We start from the raw sequence: 23164 nt of genomic DNA on the forward strand, positions 1-23164 counted from the left end.
CAGTATTTATTACAGCTTTGACTCTCACATGTTGCTAGTCTAAACCATGCTTCCTATCGGAGTTTCATTATCACAGAAGCTCCATTTGCATCAGCTCATCTGTCTCCGTTGAGTGCCACTGAGCTGTGCTCTGGAATAGTACTTTAAACACCACAGGGAGCATGCATGACTTCTTCCTGCTCCCAGCTACACATACAATTCCACAAATGTATTGCCTCATTTCACTCTGCCATAAGTTATATACATCATTATTCTCTTTCAAGTTCAATCAAGCAAAGTTTGGAATTCATTTGTTCTCAAACGTGTTGTGTTGTGTTTTTTATGGTTCTTTTTTATTTACTACATTCTTGGTGGTATGAGGATCCCCTCCTGTGCAAGTAAAGGTGTGTGACACATTCATCACAACACTGAAAAATCACACACCTGTTATTTGTTCTTACCTTTACTGCGCCTTTGTCCTCTATTCTGCTCTGTGTAAAACTTCATCTGAGTGTCGTCTTCAGGTTCTGAACCCGACTCCCCCTGGGGACCATACATGCCTCCAGCTGCTGGCAGTGAGGCATTAGGACAAAAAGAAGATATTTAATTAAAGCATGCTATTTAGTGATAATTATTCACTGTGTTTTCCAGGGTAATCATCTCCCTTAGAAAGGATGTGTGTGAGACACAAAGCCAGCTTTATTCAGCTTGGCCAAAATTTGCAGATTAATTCTTCACAGACTTTCTTTTAAATTCATCTCACCCGTCTGCTTTGATCTGTGGGCATTTTGTCTGTGAAGCTCAATTTTGCAATCAAATTGTCACATTCTTTGTTGTGTTTGTGAGTAAAGATGTGATAGAGAGATGGCAAAAAAGATGTGAGAAGCGTTGTTTGTACTGTCACGCCAGTGCTGTATCAAAACACAAACTCTGAGTGGTAATGATGGGATTTGCATACAGTTAAGTCTTGGGAAGTTAAATTAACAATGGAAATTATAGGAGTTGGCTTTACCAGACATGGCACAGCTGATTGCCTAAGTTGATAAAGTGGCAGTGTGTAGTTTCCTGGCACTAGGGGGCAGTACATGTGTTTGAAGGTAGTTTTACGTATTGCTAGTTTAAAAAAAACAAACAGGTCTGCAGAGGGACTTTAATGCCACTCCTGCATTATTATGGCATCTAAGGCATAGAAAAAAGTGGAGCTACGCTGCTTCTTGTGTGCTTGTGTGTGTGAGCACCATGCTTAGCTTTGTCGTAAAGTAGTCCCAATCTAAAATGGTGAATCCTTTATGTTACTCATTATTTCCACTTGCCATCAGTATGATTATTGTGGTCACCAAGCAGAATTAGAATCACTATTGAGTCATTTTAATGACTGTATCCACACTCAAGGCTAGTTCCAACCATTTATTTGCATTGTTTTATGCTAAGCTAAAGCTAAAGGAGTACTACCAAATTAGGGGAGTGACTCAGTTGGATACCAACAGTTTTTTCCTACTTATCAAACTGTGGGGAAAATAGTAACAGACACAATTTTTTGTCTGTTACAAATTGTTATAAAGCTCCAGTTTTGTCATACACACACACACACACACACACACACATATATATATATATATATATATATATATATATATATATATATATATACACACACACACACACACACACACACACACACACACACACACACATATATATGTATATATATATATATATATATATATATATATATATATATATATATACATATATATATATATATATATATATATATACATATATATGTGTGTGTGTGTGTGTATATATGTTATATTATATTATATAAGTCTGTTCAAACATCTGATGAAAAAAATCCAATAATTAGATTATAAAATCGTTCAAAAATCAGATGAAAAAAAAGTTTAAAAATCAAATGAAATAAGACAAAAATCTGATGAAAAAGGTAAAAAAATGTTATGCTTTATTGAAAAGTTATTGTCCTTGCCCAGGTGCCATTTTATTCCTCATTCTTGATCTTTTTCAATCATTCAATCAATCAATCAATCAAATTTTATTTCTAAAGCGCTTTTCAAACAAAGTGTTATTCAAAGTGCTTTACAAAATGACCCCAGATTCCCATAACAGGTTAAAAACATTAACAAACATATGCAATCACACGCACACACACACAGACTCACACACACACACAAGTAAAAATTATATTAGGCTGAGTCCAGATGAGCCCAGTAAGGTAAGGCAAGGAAACGCCATCAGAGGAGCCGTCTGTCCCGGCAGCATCAGGTCTTCCACACTAAGTCAGGGCGCTCAGTGGAGGGGGAGCATAGACCCCCCACCTATAGAGCGCCCAGGAAGCTACAGTCGACCACCGCTCCCAGGGCAGAGGGCCCCTACAGCGGAAACACTGGATTAAAATGAGTAAAAATGTAATAAAAGAGCTAATATAAATGACAAAAATTAGAAAATAAGTAATAAATAAAATGATATAAACAGTAAAATAATAATTTAAATAATAAAACTGTGCTAAAATATAATCATATAGAACATGCAAAGCAAGTAATAAAATATAATCATGTAAAACGAGAAATAAAACTGTGGTAAATATTTAGATAAAAGCTAACCTAAAAAGGTGATTCTTGAGTCTTGACTTAAAAACATGAACGTTCTCTGCGGCCCTGAGGTCCTCTGGCAGCTCGTTCCAGAGGCGAGGGCCATAACACTGGAAGGACGCCTCGCCGTGAGTGTGTGTCCTGACTTTAGGGATGACCAGGAGACGGCTGCCAGAGGAGCGCAGAGGCCACGAGGGTTCATATTGTAAAAGCAGTTCTGATAGATAAGAAGGCCCAAGACCGTTAAGACACTTAAAAACCATTAGAAGAACCTTAAAATTGATCCTGAAACATACGGGGAGCCAATGCAATGATTCTAAAACTGGTGTTTAATTCCATAGCAGAAATTTTGCAATATGTTTGTTGTGTGTAGTGGAATGCATTTGTTAATTATGACCAATAAGATGTGATGATTCCATATAAATATGAAATATCAATCTGATTGATATTTGAATATTTAATCAGAAGAATCTAGGGTTCTTTGCTTCTTCAGGGACCATAAACACACTGTAATAATTCAAAGTCAGTATATAGTTTATAAAATTAATTTAATTATTTTTCCTAAACTAACAATTTATGCATGACAAGATATGAATAATGAGATGTGGTGTAATAAATATGGAGTGAGTTAATGTGATGTGTGAAACGTAATGGAAGCTTTGTATCTAAGAGAACATGTGAAGTCTGGGCTGAATTTGTTGTTGTTTACAACTAGAGTGTTGTTTTGATTAAAAACCTCATCAGACACCAGTATGCAGGCTACGATACTCTGGTATGAGTTGCTCCCGGCAGTCCGGAGGGGTGCGGTCAGAGTGGTGAGGTCACCAGACGTCGAAACAACAATACTCAGAGATTAGTACCTTCCTCTGAGTTCAGCTTCCCCGGCCATGAGATGCAACCCAAAGTCTGCAGATTAGGTGTCCAAGGTGGATGTCTGCGAGTTGAAGTAGCTCTGAACAGATCTGTTGTGTCTCTATTCACTTGCAGCATCGCAGAAAGGGTTTGACTTGAGGTCAAAGGAAATGGTTTCAAAAGAGATGCTTCTTTCCTGATTTGGCCGAATCGGGAGTCAGCTGGAAACTGAACTATTCGGGAAGTAATTATTGTTTTATTAAACCACAATGTTATGACTTTTGCTCAAGTTTTGGCAAATCAGAATTTGACACATTTCTGAGTATTTACCAACATCCCTCAGAAAGCCACGCCTCCTCAGATACAAAGACTTCTTAACACTATAAGAATCTTTAAAACTCTTATGTGAGGTGAATATTAACCTTAATAAGTATCTTATTGTTATGTGTATGAGTGTAAACAATGATTAACTTGTTAAATCAAACACATACTGATCATAAGATCTGAAATGGATCGTTGTAAGAACAATATTAATTTCAAAGCCATCAATGGTTTAAGAACAGATTATTCAAACATTTGATTTAAACATCTTGTTCATTCATTGCACTAGATTAATTAACTTATAAGTTGTAAAAGTCATGGAGTCTTCAAGTAGATAGTGAGGAATTCAGCAGTCTGGCTTTTACGCAGAGAGTTTAGGACCTTGGGACAGAGTGGCTGTTTGAATGTTTCATCTTCATGGTATGTCAACAAGCACCGAGCAGAACCTTCTGGGTTTGGAAGGCCAAACAGAAAGTGGATTTATTTGTGTAGATGAGAGGTTATTATGTTGATCAATATATAGGTGAAATTTGACCGTTTTGGACGGTGCATGTGTTAAAAATACAAAAGTGTATTATTACAAAAAATGGTCATGAATTCATGAAAAAGTTGGTATCTTTCAAACCATTCATGCACATAAAAATATGTTGAGGCCCATAGCCGTCTCAAAGGAGCACCTCTTTGAAATGTGTCGACACAAATATCTGTTACGAAAAGAAGAACATACTCCTATGCGTATCTACCCATACATGATAGGTATTATATTTTATCATGAGGGAAATATATTTTTTGACTTTGCTAGTCTATTAGATTCCCAGTTAGGAGAAGGCATTAGTCAGTCAGACATTGACTCTTCGCGAATTTTTGGCTTTACCTATCATTGAGAAATCTCAAATAAAAAAAAATCTCCACAAACTCACCTTTTCTTCCTGTAACAGACTTTTGCAATGCTTTTATTCTGAAGGCCAGAACTGTTACTAGCCTTGTGTGGGTGCTAGCAGAGTCAGGAGACTCTCCCATGAAGTAAACAGCCTTTCAACCTATAAACTGAATTTGAGACATCTTATTTTCTCACATTAAATTACAATATAAAAACTAACACCAAAAGTAAGAGTTGCCAAAACCACTGGGAAAAAAAGGAAAAATGACAAACAACATAAATTCATAGTAGAAATGCATTTTACATTCACAAATGTCCTAAACACAAGTAGGAAATGGGACGTAAACTGTTAAAAATAATTTCTTGGCCTATAAATACAATCCAGTCATGTCCCTGTTACACAAAGTTTACTGCCAAATAAAAATACAGCATATTCTTTATTTCACGTTCTCCAGACAGTCATAACTCCTTGATAAATGCTGAGCAGAGCCAGGAGATATACTCTCCTTTCCTTACTAAAAATAAAACGCTGTGGCTCATAAAAAATTGATTGCATCATAAAGATTTTGGGCATGATTAAAAGTTCTATTAAGTCTGAATAAAAAGGACGCATACTGACAGCCAGAGTGTTATTTTTTTTTTTTTTTTTTGTATTTTTTGGGTCTACTGCTCTTAAACTGGATGAGAGTAGAGTTGGATTTGAATACTGTGGTCTGGCTGTGTTTGGAGAAGTGAAGCGAAGGCAACGTGGTGTAAAATTGGTTCTGAATTTATGCAATGTGCTAGCACATGCCCAAAGAGTTGGAGGATGCAGGAGAGGAGATAGAAGCACAAGGGCAGCTTCACAGGTCAGCCTGTGAAGCTGCTGCACAACATGTTACATTTTACATCTAATGAAGAAAAGACATCATCTAGTAAGAAACGGATCACCAATACTCAAAAGAGTATTACTTCTGCAGTACTCTTGTTTGGGAATAACTGTGTGGTATTTATTTATCTGTAGATTTAGTCATTAGGATCGTGTTAAATTAGTTATTCAGAAGAGCCTCAGCATCCTTCGTTTGGGAAGAGTAAAGCTTCTTCTGAGCTGTGTTAATCCCCAGCTGTGTTTATTTTAACTAAGAAGCTCAAAACACCTCAAACCATCAAAGACTTTGATGCAAATTTCGTTAGAAACTTGGATCATACTTCTGAATAATTCACCACAGTGGCTTTCACAAGATCAACGCCCGACTCCTTGCAGAAACTGGTTACATCATGTTAATTGATTAAATGTTAACCCTAACCCCTTCTTTCCACCGGAGCCGTCAGCAGCCGTCAGCAGCGCGAGTCGGCCGCGTCTCAGGAGCAGCATGTCGCGGCCTTTACGCGCCGGTTCTATTTTCCACGCGTGACGCCTCTGAAACGGGTTAAGTTCGACATTTGGAAGGAAAGACAGGAAATCGGACGCGGAAACGGAGCGAAGCTCCTGAGATTTTCACAATAAAGAAAGGTACTGCCTTCCGGTTGCTTTACTTTAAAAAAAGTTAAAACTGTGCGGCCCCGTGAGAAGTTATCACCTAGCTAGCGGTCTCCTTTGTTTTTCAGGTCCGTATTGGCGATTATAAAATGGACAGAACATAAAACACAAACCTTTTGGAGCCATGTTGTAATTTTCTCCTGCTTGTTGTTGTGTTTACTGACGAAGTCACTCGCGTGACTTCGTGCTCTGTCGGTGACAGCTGCTCCCCTGCTGCTTCGCGTCTCATGGGAAGGGCCAAGCAGCAGCTTACGCGAGCAAGACGTGCTGCTGACAGCTCCGGTGGAAAGAAGGGGTAAACCTAATTTTAGACGAGGTCGTGCCACATCTGTTAGATGGTCCATGTAGTTCTTAACCCTTATATGATCCTAGTGAAATTTTTGTGCAGAGGTGTGTTGTTGAGAATACTGTTGGCTATCCTTAACACTCTCAGGCTCAAAATAAGTTTTGATAAAAGGACGAACGACTAAGTCCTTCAGTGGGACTTCTGAGTTAAAAAATGCTCATGAAGTGGAGTAACCAGGTAGGTAGGTTTTAACTTTGCAAATCTGCAACGACTGCCTCCAGAGGGTTAAATCCTTAGTAGGGCTGCGCAGTAGTGCAGTGGTTAGCTTTGTTGCCCCACAGCAAGGAGGTCCTGGGTTCATCCCGGCCAAGGAGTTTACATGTTCTCCCTGTGAATGCGTGGATTTTCTCCGGGTACTCCAGCTTCCTCCCACAGTCCAAAAACATGACTGTTATGTTATTTGGTCTTTCTAAATTATCCTTAGGTGTGGGTGTGTGCTTGATGGTTTGTCCTGTGCGTCTGTGTTGCCCTGTGATGGACTGGCACTCTGTCCAGGGTGTATCCCGCCTGCATGTCCAAAGACTGCTGGAGATAGACACCTATATTATTATATCATATTTTGCGAGGACTGTAGTAAAATATGAAAATCATGTAAAAGTACGGGACTTATGAAATATTATATAATATAGGAAGTTTTATTTCAGCATTTTTTCTGCACAAGGAGTAGAAACGCTAGAAAATTAAAGTATTATTTGAGGGCATGATAGAATTTCAGAAAGTCAGTAAAGGCACTGAAGAAAGTCTGCAAGTTTCCAGATTTAATAGATAACAGAAGATTGAGGGAAACCTTCTTGAAGAGCTGATTCTGATATGAACTGATTCATGGAAAAATTGCTCTTTAACAATAATTATGTCTGTTATTATGTCTTGCAGACGTTCCTTTCCTACAACATTAACAAACCCGCTTGAAAGGGTTCGGGTGAGACATCCCGAACTTGGAAGGATGAAACCAAATATGTATGTGGATATATATATATATATATATATATATATATATATATATATATATATATATATATATATATATATATACACACACACACATCCTCTCACCCTCTGTGGGAGCTCTCATTCTTCCAAGCTCGGGTCCTCTGGAGCTTGAGGGTTCTGCACAGTAGCTTAGCTGTTCCTAGAACCGCACATTTCTGTACTGTGATGTCTGATGTATTTTCTGGGATCTGGTTTAGCCCCTCCTCCATTCTGGGGTAGGGATGGAGAGATTCACCAATCTTTAACCAGTGGTTTGATTGGCTTAATGAACTGACCTGTATTGGAGTGTTTACTGTGTGAAGTGCCTTAAGACGACTCTTGTAGTGAGTTGGCGCTATATAAATAAACTTAAACTTAATTTAATTTAATTTAATTCTCCCAGACACAGTCTCTGGTTTCTGCAACAGCGTATTTTAAGAGCACTCTTTTTGATCTGCACACCTGAAGTTTTGTGTGAGATAATTTAAGATAAGTCCTTATTATTCGAACATTTGTGCAGAACTAAACAATTCCAGACAGAATGACATTTTGCCCACTCACATCTCCCTGCATCTCCAGCATTCACGTTTCTATTAAAGGAACAGTAACATTAGGCTACAACAGCTCACACAATCGCCCCTTACGGATCATACAATGTTCAGATGCTTACAAGTTTCATTATAATTTATAATAATTATTAGATGAATGCTAATAATTTTCTGATTCTGTTGGTTAGGCTTAGTTTGTCTAAACCTCATGTCAACCCTACTATTTCAACTGTTGTAGCAATACAAATAAGTATAATATGTAAATATCACTGATGAAGCGCTTTCATGTTAAATTTATTGATAAATTAAACAACAGGGGACCAAAACCAAAAGGGAAAAACATTGTGATAATGGTTAAAAACAAGATGTGGGCTTGTACATTTTTTTTAATGTTTTGAATCATTTCACATCACATCATTAATTTTATTGAATTGAAAATTGTTTTCAAATCAAAAATTAAACTGTGAGCAGGGACGAATCGTATCGTATCGGCTCAGAGTTTCACCGTATCATTATTGTATCGATCGCTGGTAGTGTATCAAGATATGAATCAACTCTGTCTCAGTGGTGGAGATTCACATCCACAGATTGGGGGTTACTGCCGCGAGTGCCCCGATGACCCCGGGCACCACCAATGTCTTCACTCTCCAGGCTTTCTCAAGTTCTTCAAACCAAACTGAAAGACTCTCACATCCTGAGGTACATGCTTTACTTCATGTCTAACTGTGTACTTTTACTTCAGATTACAGATCATTTAGCAAAAATAAAGTTTTAAAAATCATGTATCTGTTGATAAAAATTAAGAATCATACTAGAGTACTTAGAATTTTTCTAAGCATTTTTTATTAAGAGATTAAAAAAAGAATATGTGTGTGTGTACATGCACAGAAGAAGGAACACTGTGTGTGTGTGTGTGTGTGTGTGTGTGTGTGTGTGTGTGTGTGTGCGTGTGTGTGTGTGTGTGTGTGTGTGTGTGTGTGTGTGTGTGTGTGTGTGTGTGTGTGTGTGTGTGTGTGTGTGTGTGTACGTGTGTGTGTGTGTGTGTGTTTTAATCCAACGACAGATGGACTGTAGTTCCCGGCTCGGGTGCAAGTTTGATAAATAATACACAGAAGAACAAATCTAAAACAAGGTGCAAAGCTCTTTGGAATTCTACTCTGAGTCTACATAGTTTTACTCAGTTTTTCACAAACTCTCTTCCTTTTTAGTCCGTTTTCCGCATTCTGATCTGTTTTGGTTCTCCCTCAGCAATTTGAGCCATTCCCCTCCAAAACAGCAAGACCAAGAACACTGAAACTAAACACAGACTTATTTAATGAGGAACTACATTCATAGAAACACACTTGCCTTACCATACCATACCAATTTTATTTATATAGCACATTTAAACATGACAAGACCATAGTGCTGAACAAAAACACACAATAAAAACAATCAAAAACATCTCAAAGTCACAGAGTCCATTTTGTGATGTCAGACATCTGTGTTTTCCTACTTCACACTTTAACAGCAAAAGTGTATTCATTTCAGTTAAATTTGACCTCTAACGGTCATTAGATTACAAATTATTTTTCTCATGTATGTTTTCATATGTGACACTAATAAACATGAGGTATGATGGTACAGTTATAGACTAAGTGACAACTTGTATAATGATAGAGTGAAGACACGTGCTTCAATGACCTCTAAGGGAATAAGTAGTTTGCTGAGCCTTAACCTACCACAGTAATATAGTAAATGAGGTAAACTGGTTATCTGATCATTAGGGCTCTACATGCCATTAATGTTTTGGTACAAAGCAACCATTGATAAGTAGAGTTTGATTTGTGGAGCAATCAGCAGATCTGCCAGCCAGCTCAGACAGCAGATGTGCACACGGCTCTAAATCAGTTCGTTAGTTGCCAGGTTGCTGTGACAGATGGGTTGAAGATATAAGAGAGTGTGTGTGGAGTGTGTATGTTCCAATTCAATGGCAGTTTGGTTTGACTTAACTGTGGATTAACTTGAGTAATGTCAGCCAAAGATACGCTTGGATGTATTACTTATGAAAGTTTGAAGGCAATGCTAATGATAAGCAGCCTGGCCTGCCAGACTCATCCTCTGTTTAATTCTACACAGAGAACTAGTCTGTTTACTCACAGGCAGAGAGGCACATGAGGGGCGGGACTGGCCAGCTCAGAAATAAACAATCAGAAAAAAGGCGGAAATGCTGACTGTACTCTCTTCTTTTGAAGAAAGGCTTTTAGCGCTCCTTCTTGTTGTGGTTTTAAAGACATGTTCAAGTCATTTAGAACAATGGAAAGAGCTGCAGCAAACTCCGCTTCAGTCGCCATGTTTATGAGAGCATTGTGGCATGTGATGTACGCTGCTCAGCACTGATTGGCTCAGTTAGAATGGGGTTAATTGAATAGAAGGGTTCCCAGACCCATAAGGAAGCATGGGGCTGGCTGGTCAGGCTAAATTCTAAGATTCTTAATGAAAACAAGTGAAAATGGGTCAACAAACAAGAACGTCTTGGAAAACGAAGGCAGGTTGGCTGATTCGGTGTATAACATAACTACAAATGAAGGGAGAAAACTCAGAGGATTCACATTGGTGGAGGATTCTTCACCCTTTTAGAAGAACTGAAGCTGTTTGGTGCATGAAGCGATGAAGCACACTGAATAAAGTATAAAACAAGAACTCAAGTCCCAAAAGATGGGAGGTCTTCATAGCTACAGAGAACTACTAAAGGATGAGAACATAGAGGTGAGAAGTACTGGTATATTTCTGACATTTTCATCATCAAACAAAGCTGAAAGATCTTTACATCCTGAGGTACATGCTTTACTTCATGTCAACTTTGTGTACTTTTACTTCAGATTACAGATCACTTTGCAAAAATAAAGTTTTAAAAATCATATCTGTTGATACAAACTAAGGATCGTACTAAACTACTTAGAAATTCTCTATTCATTTTTTATTAAGAGATTTTTGAAAAGACGAAAAAGTGAATTCAGTAGATGGATAGAAAGAGGATTTTTGCACCGAAATGCAGACTCAGTTGCCTTGCAGCAACAAGGTCAAAAAGCACAAAACTCAAATATTTGATTTAAAATATATTTTATTCAGCTTCAAAATTTTTAAAAAACATAAAGATTAAATAAATGAAGGGCTGCCTGAAAAGTGGTGTAGTGGTGAGAACTGCTTCCTTACAAGTTTTAATATTGGGTTGTTGTGGTCATGTTGAACCAAGTTTCCATGTGTACCCTGTTGATTTCCATCCAATACTTCGGTTGTTTCTCAATGTCCAGGTGCCTGGCCTTGCGGGGCGATCTCTTGCGAGGCCAGGCACCTTGCTTAAGCTTGGTTTATGCTTGACACATTCACTTTCTGCTTGGTGATGCGGCTCGCGGCTGGAACATGCTTCACAACTCGCAGCGTTTATTGTTCATGCGGCTCGTCTCTGCGGTGAGCCAATATTCTCCCAAACTGAACGAGGCAGCATGGAGCTCTACGGCATGCATCCAACACTACACCATAGTAGAAGTAAAAATTACTGTTGTTTACAACATGGCATTCCAGCATTTTTAACAGCATCCTCGTCTTTTCCGACAGTGCGAGTTATTTCTCTCCAAGAATTATTAACAACATGTTGATCACAGTGATCTTTGAGAGCTGAATCATACAAATGTCTGTATTTACAAACCTCTGCCATACTAGTTCTTGCCAGTCCACCATGTTTTTCCGCGTCCAACTGTCCGCGTGGTTAGAAAATTTCCTAGGTGCGCTGTGCGGAAATTTTGGGCCATGCGGAGGTGCGGTGGAAGGGCGTGGTTGTTAATATGACGCAATTTCGCTGCGCGAACCTCGCGGACACGTCAAGCATAAACCAACCTTTACGAGGATACTGTCCTTCCTTTGTCAAAGAAAATGGTTAAATGGAACAGACCTACATCAGGTGACCTTGGCTTTGTGGCCGTCACATCACGTGAGGTAACGTTATATTTTATACCAGGGGTGTCAAACTCAAATTCACACGGGGCCGAAATGAAAATCTGGGACGAAGTTGTGGGCCAAACTTAATATTTTTTGAAAAATTGACAGCAAATTAGCACATTTTCTTTATCAACATATATGCAATTTTGAACCTTTTAAATTGGAAGCAAACTTATTTTTGCATTAACACTGAATGTGGAATAACCAAATTACACATGAGCAAGTCAATTTTGAATGAAACACATCAAAGGTATTCACTACTACTTTAAAAAATCTATTCAAGATTTATGTTTTCTAATTATTTGTGAATTTTTCTTATTTTTTTATTCTCCAGGAATAAGTGTCATCACTGCTGTGACTTCTAGCTTTCCCCAATGAGGAACAATTAAGGGATTTTCTATTCTATTCATCTATCTGCAGCCTTTCCACTTCCTGTTTACTGTAGGTTAAATCTTTTCTCACGGGCCAACAACAAAATAAAAATATAATTTTATCTTAAATGAAAATGCAACATCTCACCTGTTAACTTTCATGTTTTGGAGCAGAAAAAGAGCATAAAACCAAAATATTGAAAGCTCAGTTTGCTCCACTGATTTACTGTGATGCTCACCTGTTCCAGCCAGATACCTGCATCATGGGGTTGATCTGAGCTGAGGAGGAGACTCCTGTTGTTTGTTCATCTTCATCATAATAATGACAACATTAGATAACAACAGGTGCTCTCATAGGTTTGTGCTGGTGAACATGTCTGAGCAGCTTGACCACATTGTTGTGTGTCGGGGAGGAAAAATAAAAACTACAGCAGCCACAGAATCATGCTGATTTGAGCGTGTCACTGCTCGCTGGAGTTATATCAGCTCTGTCTGGAAGTTAGTTGGAAAACGTTGTCTTTCTGTCGTGAACACATTACTGAGCAGTTAAAATGTCCGTGTCTGGGGTTCAACATCGGCAAATAGCTGAGTAAACTCTGCGCTGAGTGAGAGGAGTGTTCAGTTTGTCTGAGACAGCGAGCTGCAGACAACGGCAGCAGACGCTGGAAAAGACACAAAGGAGGGGGCGCTTCAGCTCCGTGTTAACACCGCAAAGCATCACTGGAGTTGTAGTCTTAGCGGTAAAATCGGCCATCGGGTCAGTTTTAATATATTTTTGATATTTATCTCGCGGGCCACATAAAAATGCTCCACGGGCCACATCTGGCCACGCAAGCCTTGTGTCTGACGTGTTTTACACATATAAGTTTCCATATAAATATATAACGAGCCTTTTACTTTTTAAATTGTGTATATACTTGTTAACTTAAATATATAAGCGAGTTATTACCCGCTAGCCACCAAAGCTGCAACTACTAAGAGACTAACCAACCATAGATAACTGCTTTGGATATAAAAAAAACATTACAGATATCAGCTTGATAGCTACAATTAGGTGAATTACATTTAAACTTGAAATGTGCCCCCGAAGTGGCTGCCGGCTTATGATCCACCATCCTTTTGAAAATTCTGTGCTGTATTCTGGGAAAAATTTGACCAAGGCCAGGTTAAAAGGCACCTTCCGTGTATCCTTGTTCAGCTAGCTAAACGGCTAACAAACGGAGCACACACGCCTCGTTAGTACATGAACATTGGAACACGCCTTGGTGGTTCCTGATGACGTATCTCCTAGGCAACCGGGGAGGAGCCAAGACATCAAGGCAAGGTTCATTTTCATTGAACAACACCCTCTGATAATATATATAAACATCAACATAAACCCCCCACTATTAATCCTAAAATATCATTCATGCATTCTGGGAAGTTGCCTTAGACAAGCAAGCGTACATTTTGCAAGGGCGCTTATGAGTCTGAGTTGCTCCATGCATCACACAGTTTAAGTTTCGTCTCCTAAAGATGCTCAAACAAGAGGGAAGTGAGCACAGCTGTGGGGGGTTGAGAAAATTTGACTCTAGATATCCAGATTGGGTGTCAGAGACGACATGTTTTATCCCTTTCCCAAAGCTGGGTGAGACCTTCAACAATATAAGACTGCAGGAAAGGGAACAGGCCAAGCTAAAGACCGACAAAGCAAAGCAGTGTCAATACTCATGTTTCATTTGTCTTATATTAAGCAGTAAAAGTGAAACAATGTTAACTCATTCACTGCCATTGATGACTAAAGTCATAATTTTAAATCCAACCATTCACTGCCGATAACAACTAAAGTCATCATTTGCATTTTTTACTGTGTGGGCGTCGGAACGAGCCCCTGCACCGTGAGAACAAACATCTCAGCTCTAAAGCCGATCTTCATCCCCATACGTCACATGTCACATGATCAGGAAGCAGAAAACCCATATGCTAGGAGATTGTTTTGGGCCGCCGCTTTCAAAAAAGTGAGTCGTGAACCTGAAAAGCTTCTGCCGATCACAATTTAACAACGGATTATGGAAGAACGGATAAAGCTCGAAACAAGCGGATTCTTCCTGATGTAAGAGGTGAGTCTCCACTTTGTTTTGGTAGTTTTGGCGTCGACATCATCCTAGCGCGCAACGTTCTGTGACTCTTAAAAAAACAGTAAAAACGGCGAGAAATGCTGGCAACGAAGGGCTTTACCAATCAGGAAACGGCTGGCAGTGAATGAGTTAAAAATTTTAAAGATGGTGCTCAAGACATTTTCATTGATTGCTTCCCCTTCTTGGTCTTGACAAACTGTTTCCTTCTTTTAGCCCATCAAAGAGTTGGACAGAAAAATGAAGTTAGAAACGGATAATTTGGTGCTTGCAACCGAAATGGTGATAAAAAATCCTGGCTTCAGTTTAGCACTGATGGGAAAATGCCTGCATGTGTGATCCTGTGACACAACCTGTCTAGGACAGACCACCGGAAAAAAGTCACCAGCTCCCCGCAACCCTGAATAGAACAAGTAGGTGTAGAAAACTGATTAATCCATCCATCCACAAGTAAAAATATCCTACAGAGGAGGAGAGATGTTGAAAAAGAGCCAAAAAAGCAGAAATAATATGACTTAATATAAAAAAAAAAAGAAAATGTAAAAAAAGCAGCTGTAAAACTTGCTGTGCAAAAGAGCATGACATATCACACTTGCACACAGAGCAATGTGATTTGGTGTTAGAAAGGTTTACAGGAGAATTAGAAAATAGAGCAGACAGTGTGTTCAGCAAAGAACAGAGTCCCCAGGGGAGAGGAGAATGCACTGTTCGGTAATCTTCTCTGTGGTGAAAACAATGAGAGTTAGATTAGGAGTTATGGGAAAGAAGGGAGGTGAGGTGATGATTTCAGTCTGAATGATTAAAGTTAATATGTTCTCTGTAGGAGGGAGGATCTCTAACATTCACACACTAACCAGAAGTCAGGCAGATCACACATACAGTGGGATGCAGAAGTTTGGGCATCCTTGTTAATCTTCATGATTTTCCTATTGAAATCGTTGGTTGTTATGATAAAAAAATATCAGTTAGATATATCATAAATGAGATGAACACACAAAGTTGAAACTGAGTTTACTAGATTTACAGGAAGTGTGCAATAACTGTTTAAATAAAATTAGGCTGGTGCATAAATGTGGCCACAGTTAGCTTTACAACTAATTAATGGAACTCAAAATCAGTTTGGGAAGCTCAGTGACCTTTGACCTCCATACACAGGTGAATCCAGTTATGAGAAAGAGTGTGTGTGTGTGTGTGTGGGGGGGGGGGGGGGTAAGTTTCCCTCCTCTTTGAATATTCTCTGAAGAATAACAACATTGGGTCTCAAAACGACTCTCTGATTTAGGGGCAGGACACAGAAAGCTGTCTCAGAGATTTCAGCTTCTGTTTCCATTGTTAGGAACACATTGAGGAAATAGAAGACCACAGGCAGAGTTCTAGTTAAGGCTCCAAGTGGCAGACCGAGAAAAATCTCGGATAAACAGAAACGAAGAATAGTGAGATCAGTCAGAGTTGAGGGACGCATGGATTCCACTCAATATCAGCAGATTCTGGAGATCAATGTCCAGGAATCAGTGACAAAGCTGGAGCTGCACGGGGGCTGGATCTGTAACAAGACAACAACCCTAAACACTGCTTAGAATCTACTACGGCATTCATGCAGAGGAACCAGTAGAACGTTCTGGAATGGCCATCTCAGTCCCCTGACCTGAATATTATTGAAAATCTGTGGTGTGAGTTAAAGAGAGATGTCCATGCTCAGATGCATCAAACCTGAATGAACCAGAGATGTTTTGTAAAGAATGGTCCAAAACACCTTCAACCAGGATCCAGACTCTCAATGGAAGCTATAAATGGTAAATGGCCTGTATTTGTATAGCACCTTCATAAGATTCTATAACTCCCCAAGGCACTTTACAACACAATCTGGGGCGCACTGATCGAGGCGAGGCCTGCCAGCCCGTCCCTCCGACAACCACCTGCAGGCAAGGCGGGTTAAATGTCTTGCCCAAGGACACAACTGCAGGATTCTCTGTTCAGAACCAGGATTGAACCAGTAGCCTTCAGACTACTGGACCCACTGTACCCCCTGAGCTACAGCTGTCCCCAGTAGCTATAGGAAGCATTTAGAAGCTGTTATTTCTGCAAAAGGAGGATCTACTAAATACTGAGTTCATTTCTTTTTTGTGGTGTCCAAATGCATGCACCTGCCTACTTTTGTTAATTACTACACACTTTCTGTAAGTCCTGTAAACTTTTTTTTCACTTTTCAAATATCATTGTATGTATCTCCTACATGATATATTTAACAGATCATTTAAAATTGTAACAACCAACAATTTATACAGGAACATCATGACAATTACCAAAACTGCCATAATTTCCCATCCCACCATACATTTTACCCTGCATCAGGTCTGAATCAATAAAACTGTGATACGTGTGTTTGAGTGGTGGGACGAAAAAGAAATAATAGCCCATTTGTAGCCACTGAAACCACATATACCAGGTGGTGTGTATGCTTTTATTTGTCTGTGCAATCGTTTATTTTTTTTAATGTGTCTGCATGTAGCTTTAGTTTGATTTCTGTGCCTCCTTTACCAAGACAAATTGGCTTGACTTAAAGCAGCAACACCTAAATGTCGTGTTTTGATAACACCTGCTGCTATTTTTACCCTCTGTGATGGATGTTCATGTTTGTGACAGAAAATCTGAGCATTTGTGTGGTAATTAAGCTGACAGCAACGCTCGTCTTCACGGGTCTCGACTTAGTTGATCACTTTTAGGCAAAACTGTATCCTGCAGTTAAGATTTCTGACACAAGCAGGCCAAGCACGTTTAACTTTAACTGAAAAAAAAAAAAGCTGCAAGAGAAATCAGCCATAAAAAGTACAGGCATTAAAAAAAAAGTTTGCAGTGCTAGTGCATCAAACTCTGACTTGGATCGGGTTAATGTAAAAGGTTGTGTAAACTCCTTGAAGGTTTGATGTAAGTCAGTGAGAGTAATGTGAATAATACAACTTTGAACACATCAACACAGACTGCAGGGGTCAGGATCAGGTAGGAAAGCCTCAGGCATCCCATGCTGCACCAGGCGAAAAGATTCAGAACTCTGAATAAAAAAAATCTGAAAAAAGTGGAGGAGAATGTAGAGTATGTGATTCACTTTTTGATGTGATGTGCTTTGTGTGGGTCTTAAAATATATTACACAATGTCCACAGAGGTGTGCAGCAGCGCTCTTTCTATTGTTGCCTCCATTTCTGCTCATTCATTGCTCCTAATCAATAGTTTTACTCTGCTGCTGAAGCCAAAGTGCTCTGCACACACACACACACACACACACACACACACACACACGCACACACACACACACACACAAACACACACACACACACACACACACACACACACACACACACGCATAAAGTTCCATTTCATATAAACAACCTTGGCACGTTGAATTGTTATTACTGAAAGCATCTCAATGTAAGTGCTGTTGACACTTTTTACAGCCTAAAGTTATGAGCAGCTACCTGTTTAAACGGAGAGAAAGGATCTGAAAAGGTGGGAGGCTTAACTAGGCACCACTTGGCTCTTGTACTTCAGTGGGCTGAGAATTTGATGGCTGCACTCGTTTCAATATCCTTTTTTTATTACGTCTCACTTGAACCAAGTGCCTAGTTGCCAATTTGGTGCTAATAAGCAAACAGTGATGTGTCTGGAGACCACTCTGGGATTTTTAGATAGCTGAAAAGGTGTGGCAGGTTGTTATTTCAGATGAAAGCTCTTGTCACCCTGACATAATCTGATTTCTCACCTCTTATCATCCGGCATGTGCAGTACAAGAAGAAAGCTTCGGTCAAGCTGTCATTAAAACATTCTTTTGCCTCTGAAACTCGACTCATCTAAAAATCTGTAACATTATTTCAATCAATCATTTCTTCCCCTGGTAAATTATACAGGTGTCGTACTTGTTATTGTTAGAAAGGCGAGGTAATGCTTTACAAGGTATAACTTGTAAGGATTGTACATCCGTCAAATGATAAGCAACACAGTTAAAACTGTGGGCAGCACCTCAAAAGAGTTTCCACTCATCCTTGTAGACTTTCACTTTTGTTTAGAGAATTTATGTGCTGCCAGTTGTGTGTCACTAGCTACGTTTACGTGGGCACAAGTAATCAGAATGAATGACCTATCAGACAAAAAATTCTTCATGTAAACATGTCAGTCGGAATATTCTGATCCAACAGAGCCCGGTCGTGATGAAATTTCATTCCGATTGAGAGAGGTGGTTTTGTCCGATCATCATTCTGATTGACGTCCATGTACACACCCATTCGGATTGTTGGAGTAAAATAATGCCCACTGCTCATGTGTGCAACTTCAGCGTGATGTGTTTCCGCCGTTGCAGACACTCAGGACAGGTCGAAGACATGGAAGGAGGTAAACAGAAGTGGTCTGTTGCAGACACTATTTTTTTTTTTACTGGAAACACGGGAGCTCAATATTATTGGGAGCTGAATATTATTGGTGGCCGAAAGGCTAGGGATGCAGAGTTTTACAATCAAGTGCATCTAAAGATGCAGGAAATGGGAATTCACCAAAAAGTATCGACCAGATCAAAAACCGCTAGAAAAGTAAGTCAACGGACGCATTGGCATAGACTTGCTCTTGACATTGGTGGAGACTTCTAAATCTACAGTAAATTATTGTTTTAGTCAACAATGCTTCAGAATAAAAAAACAAAAAACAACAAAAAAACGCAGTTTTCTGATTATTATCTCATGTGTCAGGCTTTAAAGGATGAACTGTCTCTCTAGGATGATATCTTTGCACAAGGCTGCAGATTTCTCTCTGAGTCTGAATGGAAGTTAGACTCATAGAGAAAGAGAAACATGATTGACATGGTTAGTTCTCTTTCAGAGAAAGGTAAATCAGCAGGTAAATCATGATGAGATACAGATAATTAACCTGCTGGGAGCTAAAACCTAGCACTGCCAATACCGTTATTATTTCATTAGCTAACTGTGACTTACACGTTTCTTTGGAAAATAGCTCCTCATGTCTTCACATTTCTTTTTAGCCTCCATCGTCATGTAAACTATTTTGTGAGACTCTTATTTTGATTAATGCTGTCGGACAGGATGTGGAGTACAGCGCTTTTATTGTGACGACCTGAATTGTGTGGGTTGGTTGTTGGGGAAGTGAAGTGACAGCGGTGTTAATAAAATAACCTCTTGAGTTCACGGCCGTGGTCCTCTCTCCGTGTGCAGCTTTTATAGGTTTAGTGTTATCTTCTCAGGACCCTGGGTTACACTCACTCGATTTTGGCCCCATGTGTCACTCACATCGCATTGCGAACTTATATACATAAAAAATGATATTTTCTTCTTCTTCTTCCTCTTCAAACACAGACGTCTTGCTCAAGACTGAAACGTTGTCATTTTAACCTTGCGTTGCTAACAACAGGAGTAGTTTTCCTCACGTGAGACTCCTGTGACAACATTCGCAGCTAGTGCACTTTTAAGTGGAGAAAAATATTTAAATGACTGACTTTTCCCTACTTTAAATACTATTTAGCTAACCAAACTTATAAACATTATTTGTAAATTGTTGCCTTAATGTTTGGAAGTAATTTGAAAGAAACAGTATTTACAGTGTAATTGACATTTCACATAGTACAAAATATAACATTATTTGGTAAAGTGAAAAGGAAACGATGATTGACAATATTTCAATATAATTTTTGGAGAAATTTTAGTAAAGAGTCTTTGGGATGTTAAAGGTGCAGTATTTAAGAATATGGTGATCATTTTACAGTGAGAAAATCCCCCAAAAGTCTAATGTTTCCGTCATTTTGGAAGGAAGGTTAAACTGAAACATATTTCATATCCAGCTGCTTTCAAAACAAAGGCAGGGGGGATGTAACTACTGTTTAACATCAGTGAGTGTGGGGTTGCCGTGTCTCCTGCGAGCTAATACTGCACCTCTGACAATTGCAATTTGACGACGGTCACCAAAATCTCTAGAGTTGTTAAGAGTGGTTGCAGTAACCAAATTTTACCACAGGATGCCATTTTTTACTTCATTTCTACATAATGCACCTTTAAAGAACAACCCATTTGTATCAATAAACAGATATCCGCACACCTAATGTGAGTGGATTGATAGAGATAGTACCAATGCAGTTTTGGCATTAAATCTAGAATTTAGCCTAACTTTGTTTGTGTAAAATTAAAACACAATTCAAAAAACATCTACAGGTAGTTCATTCAGATTTCCTCTGCAAAACATCAGTAAACTTAAAAAGTGTAGTTATGTTCTTGTTTGAGATGTGTAGCTCCCGTTGGACGTTTCTCACAGCCCTACAACTCTTCTTTTACTGCCTTTTTGCTTTTTGGTGGTACAAAGGAGACCTGCAGCTGTGTCAGTACAAATAGCAAAAAAGCATCATGAAAGTGAGCTTCATAATGTGAATCGACAGATATTTCATGGGAAAAAAGTCTGCCTAATGTTTTAGTTACTGTGAAACATAAAATCTTGTTGAAGCTCACCACTGAAAGATACTGAAAGTGTGAAACTCATTTTCTGGCTTGGTTGTTTTTTCAAATAGTTCTCTTACACTATATCACACACACACACACACACACACACACACACACACACACACACACACACACACACACACACATATATATATATATATATATATATAAATAGAGAGAGAGAGAGAGAGAGAGAGAGAGAGAGAGAGAGAGAGAGAGAGAAAGAGAAAGAGACAGAGACAGAGACAGACAGAGAGAGAGAGAGAGAGAGAGAGAGAGAGAGATAGATAGATAGATAGATAGATAGATAGATAGATAGATAGATAGATAGATAGATAGATAGATAGATGGATAGATGGATGATAGATAGATATAGATATAGATATATACACACACTAGGGATGGGTACCGAATTCGGTACTTTTTAAGGTACCGACCGAGCACCGATTCACTTCATTTGAAACGGTGCCTCGTTTCGGTACCCATCCTTCACAACGAGAACTTGCCTAGAGAGCTGCGCATGCGCAAGAGCGTTATGTCATCAGTCGCTGCGAGCGAGTTGTAAACAGAGCAGCATGGTAGAAAGAACAAACGCTAAAGCTTGGGTCCACCACTAAATGTGATGGGTAACTGGGTGATGATGAAACCAGCGACAACGATCTAAGTGAGACATCCTCATCTTAATCTGCTCCGGTAGGTAAATAAAACGTTTAAGATAACGCTAACTTGATTTGTTAGCTTCAGTTTCACTAATGGTGCGTTCGCTTTCTCCTCGGAACTCCGAAATTCCGACTAGAAGAACATGAACTCGCACTAAAGTTTGGCTTCACTTTACTAAATGCGACGGGTGATTGGGTGAAGATGAGACCAGTGACAACAATTTAAATGTGAGGCATCATAGTTTAAATCTGCTCCAGCAGTTAAATAAACTGTTTAAGATAACGTTAGCTTGATATGTTAGCTTCCTATGCCACCATTGTTATCATCTAATGGTGTGTTTGCTTTCTCCTCGGAAATTCTAACTTCCCAGTAGGAAAAATCAAATGAAAAAGGACGGTAAAAGGAATGAAGATACACAGTAAATTTAGTTCACAGTAAAGATGTTTGCTTCAGTTTAATTATAAGCTTATAAAACTACAAGGACGATGTTAATATACAAACAGTTGTATGTTATTTATCGTGATATTTATCAAATATTTGATTTGAAGTTTGTATATTTAAACTTTGAGTGAAATTAAGTATTGAATTGAAATGAAGTGAAATATGGTTATATGTTGTGAAAAAATATATTTAATTATAAAAGAGAATTAAAAATATTAAACACTCAAAAGTATCGAAAATTGGTACCTATAAGTACCGGTATCGATTCATAGGTACAGGGAATTAGTACAGGATCGATTAAAATGTCAAAGGTACCCATCCCTAATACACACACACCTATTAGTAGTACACAAGTAAAGGACACTTTACTTTGCATTGAATGATTCAATCAAATCACTGGCAGTATCTAACACAATAAGTAATGTATCAGCCACAGAGCAGATACACACACATCTTAAATCTAAAAATCTAAAAATTTAAAGCCATTTGTTTTATTCTTGGGTGTGTTCAATCTGATCAACTGTTTGAGGAGGATTGATGCAAAAACATTTAAAAAAGGAAAACAGACACACTGCTAACACCAGTCCAATAACCATACTAAAAATGTTCACCCCACTGTCATCACAATGACCTTTGATAAGCAAAGCATCACTTCACCAGCTGAGCTCCTCACAGCTCAGAAGGAGAGGCATGACCAGAGCACCATTCTCAGTCTTTACCACACTCCTCAGACTAAACCCATAAATATTGTTCTGCAGCTGTTCATTAACTGTGAGAAAATTGCACCACTCTCCTCTGAACTTCAAGCTTGTAGCTTGGGAAAACTGACTGCCCTACACTCAGGCGTCCAGTGTTTGTTTTTAGGAAAGGCGCTGGTGTTTTTTTTTTCTGTATCAAGATGATTTCTCTCCAATTAGAGATGCACAAAAACACTGTTGATTTTTGGTTGTTGTTAAGAAGAAAGCAAAGCTTGCTCAAATGCATAGTAATAATAACAGAAAGCTAATAATCAATAGGCATTTTTTACATACAGTTACCCATTGATTTGTGTTTGTCTTTATGAGCTGGTCTGTTAAAAATGAACACTTATGTAA

General features: G+C 38.8%; 1 protein-coding gene across 2 annotated transcripts in view; it reads right to left on the reverse strand.

Moving 5' to 3' along the window:
• Window positions 1–23164, reverse strand: part of LOC107374609 (astrotactin-2) — a 548261-nt gene that overhangs the window by 293867 nt on the left and 231230 nt on the right. The window contains exon 5 of one of the 2 annotated variants that reach the window (XM_070552342.1): window positions 441–545. In XM_070552342.1, the coding sequence (XP_070408443.1) occupies window positions 441–545 (105 nt within the window). Of the gene's footprint in view, window positions 1–440; window positions 549–23164 lie in introns of both variants that reach the window. The other variant, XM_054744913.2, reaches the window with a different exon arrangement.

The sequence above is a fragment of the Nothobranchius furzeri genome, chromosome 6, assembly GCF_043380555.1.
Source record: "Nothobranchius furzeri strain GRZ-AD chromosome 6, NfurGRZ-RIMD1, whole genome shotgun sequence".
Classification (NCBI taxonomy): domain Eukaryota; kingdom Metazoa; phylum Chordata; class Actinopteri; order Cyprinodontiformes; family Nothobranchiidae; genus Nothobranchius; species Nothobranchius furzeri.